General features: G+C 42.3%; 1 protein-coding gene across 1 annotated transcript; it reads left to right on the forward strand.

The window, feature by feature from the left end:
* The first annotated feature begins 1,716 nt into the window (after positions 1-1,716).
* LOC109705183 (UPF0496 protein At5g66675-like) lies at positions 1,717-2,766 on the forward strand. Its single transcript, XM_020225927.1, has one exon. It carries the CDS (start codon positions 1,717-1,719, stop codon positions 2,764-2,766), a length of 1,050 nt encoding a protein of 349 aa, XP_020081516.1.
* Positions 2,767-3,081: the final 315 nt, after the last annotated feature.

Genomic DNA, 3,081 nt, shown 5'->3' on the forward strand with positions numbered 1-3,081 from the left:
ATTGGATTAAAAATTAAATAATAAAAATTTATATTATATATATAATTATTTATTTATATATAAAATTATAAAATATATAAACTATATAAATAAAAATGTATATATATTTGAACTGTTATCAAGCCCAACACAAGCGAGCTGACCTCGGCTCGTATTCGGTTCGTTTATGAAATGATCTGAAAAATTTAATTTGTGTTCGGCTCGTTTACTAAACAAGAAATTCGATCTTCAACTCATTTCGAGTCGAACATGAGCTGACTCGCGAGCAGCGTGCTGCATTGCCAACCCTAGCAATTTAGGGACCGAAAACGAGGGCAAGTATTTTTCAACTCTTTTGTTCATACTCAAGGGAATGCGTTTTCCTTGGCCATTTGTGTCATCTCGGGTGGTTTCGTTGGCCATTCATGACCAAAAGATGAGATTTAGTAGTTTTCAACTCTTTGTGTGCATAACAATTGTTTCTAGAGCAAGTGGCAAAGGATTTGATGGTTGGTATCTGAGATCTAAGTTCGAATCCTAGTTGATTCACATTTTTCAACTAAGTTTATTTCTAAATNAAAAAAAAAAAAAAAAAAAAAAAAAAAAAAAAAACTCTTTGTGTGCATGCTTAAAAGGTCTATTAAATATATATTATCTAGCTCTTATTAAATTTCTAAACTAGGCGCTTTAATCTGTTTTCATCCTTCTAGACAAAATGCTTTTTTGTCCTCGAGCATGTCCACGTCCCTTTCAGCATTTTATTTTCGTCGTCCAGGCACGTCTAACTTCAGCATGAAATTTAATATTCGTTGGAAATATCGTTACTAGCTAGTATCTTTGTCACGGTGGGTCTCGAGACTCTCTCGACTCCCCGACTTATAAATAATTAATGTATTAATAAAAAAAAAATATAGTTAACTAGTTTTTATATTGATTTATTTTTTTATAGTTATTTACTAATTATTATTAACATCATTATTCATTATGTCATATAGTATTTCTAATTAATTAATTTATTAACTTATTAAAATATTATTTTACTAATATTTAGATGCTTAATTATACCAAAAGCATCTTATTATTTGGGATTTGTGGCTCTCTTATTATTTGTTTCATTGTTTGTCTAAGCTAAACGCGTTTTGTGGTCGAGGCACTCGGCAATGCAACTTAATTCAGCATAAAATTTTAATATTAATAAATACCTTCAACTTCATCATGCCTGCCTAGACTCTCTCTAGTCTCTGTGGACAAAAAAATCATATGTGGACGATCTTATACCGATCGATGGGCGTCACTTTGTATATAGGCATCGTATCCAAACTATCTATGCAACTCCGTATGGGCATCGTCAATTCATTTTTGTCCGCTCTCTATGTGTATTCGTTCTGTCCCCTACAAAATGCCTAAGTTATTTGTTTGTCTAACTCGAACGTAGGCGTTTTGTAGCGGAGACGTCGACTTCGGCAAAAGATTTTATAGGAATTTTCAGCTCCATCGTCCTTCGCGGGCCATAATTAAACAAAACAGGTCGATGATAGATCTGCTTTGTCACAATCGTAAACAAGTCGATCTGCTTGTCAAAATCATAAACAAGTTGAACTTCATCATCATGCTTAGCTAGCTAGGCTCTCTCTCTATATATATTCGCCCCCTGATCGATCGATCACCTGTGGGAGCTACCGCTTGTACTCCTACACGGCCGCGCCTCTTCCCGCCATCATCGATATATCTTTCGCGATGGGCTCTGTTACTAGCAGGGTCCAAACACCGACGGTCTCGGGCATTACCGTTGACAACGCCACCAACTCCCACTACCGATCCCAGCTAACCTTGCTGTTGGCAGACATCACCCGGACGCTCGCATCCGAACTCACCGCTGTCCGGCCGCCTGCCCACCCCGACCCTGACCGCGACTCCTTCCCCCTCACCATATTCCCTCCCGCTTTCGAGCCCAAGACTGGAATGCTTAGCAACATTAAAGTTGTCATTTTTGCCACCGACCACTTACGGTGCACCCTTACCGCTCTGAACTTGCTCGCGGATCTGCAGCAATGCGTCGTCGGCCGGTGGCGTTCCAATTTGGCGGCGGTGCGCTCTCAAGTGCAGAGCGGAGCCAAGTCGAAGAAGAACAAACACAACAACAACCTCGACTCAGAAAGGAAACTAATTGCCGAGCTGCTGGGGAGACTCTTTGACGACATGCACGCCGACGATCTGCGAGCAGTCGGGGAGCAGCAAAGCTCTCTGCTCAGAGAGCTGCGCAAGGTAAAGTCCGAGCTGGAGGAGAAGCTGACCTCCCATAATAAACGGAGGGGGCGTTGTAACTCCCTCTATAAGATGGCCTTCTTCGCCGTACTAGCCGGCTCTGTGGCGCTGGCGGCGGCGGCGGCGCCAGCGTGGGCCATGACAGTGGCGACGGTCGTGTCCACCGCCATGAAGGCGGCGGAGCCATGGTTCGACGCTCTGTGGGATGATCGGAAGGCCGCGCTGGAAGGCGAGAAGGACGTGATCAAGGTGATGGTCCGAGATGTCTCCGCACAGCTGCGTGAACTCGACAGAGTAAGAGCGCGCGCCAATGAGCTGAAGGGCGAAGTCGGCTCGCTGATAGGGCGCGGCGGCAACGCCGGCTCCTTCTTCTTCGGCCTGAAGATGAAGGAAGAATACGCTCTGGCATTTGAGGAAGTCGACAAGGGAATAGAAGCGCTCGGCGAGACGGCGGATGGCATCCAAGGCGACATGAAGAAGGCGGCCGCCGACTTTGTGAGGATGATAGCCGACGAGACTTGACTGGTGTCTCTACTCAATACAACATTCTATACATATAATTAAGTACGTGCGAGCATAAAATTATTGTATTCCTAATCTAATGCAAATGTCAACAAAGTAAGCTACTAAGTGTGATTTGATTGTTTAGGTGGTCAAAAGGAATAATAAAGTTGGTAGTAAAATTGGAGAATTATTACTGAACTTTGACAAATATTAGACCTTATCCGTTCATGACAACTTCTAAGATAAATTACTACAAATTGACATTTTCAATTCTTTCAAATAAGCGTGTTGCTTCACAGCAGGTGTAAATAGATCAATACTTCAAATATATAT

The sequence above is a fragment of the Ananas comosus genome, unplaced genomic scaffold, assembly GCF_001540865.1.
Source record: "Ananas comosus cultivar F153 unplaced genomic scaffold, ASM154086v1, whole genome shotgun sequence".
In the NCBI taxonomy this organism is placed as follows: domain Eukaryota; kingdom Viridiplantae; phylum Streptophyta; class Magnoliopsida; order Poales; family Bromeliaceae; genus Ananas; species Ananas comosus.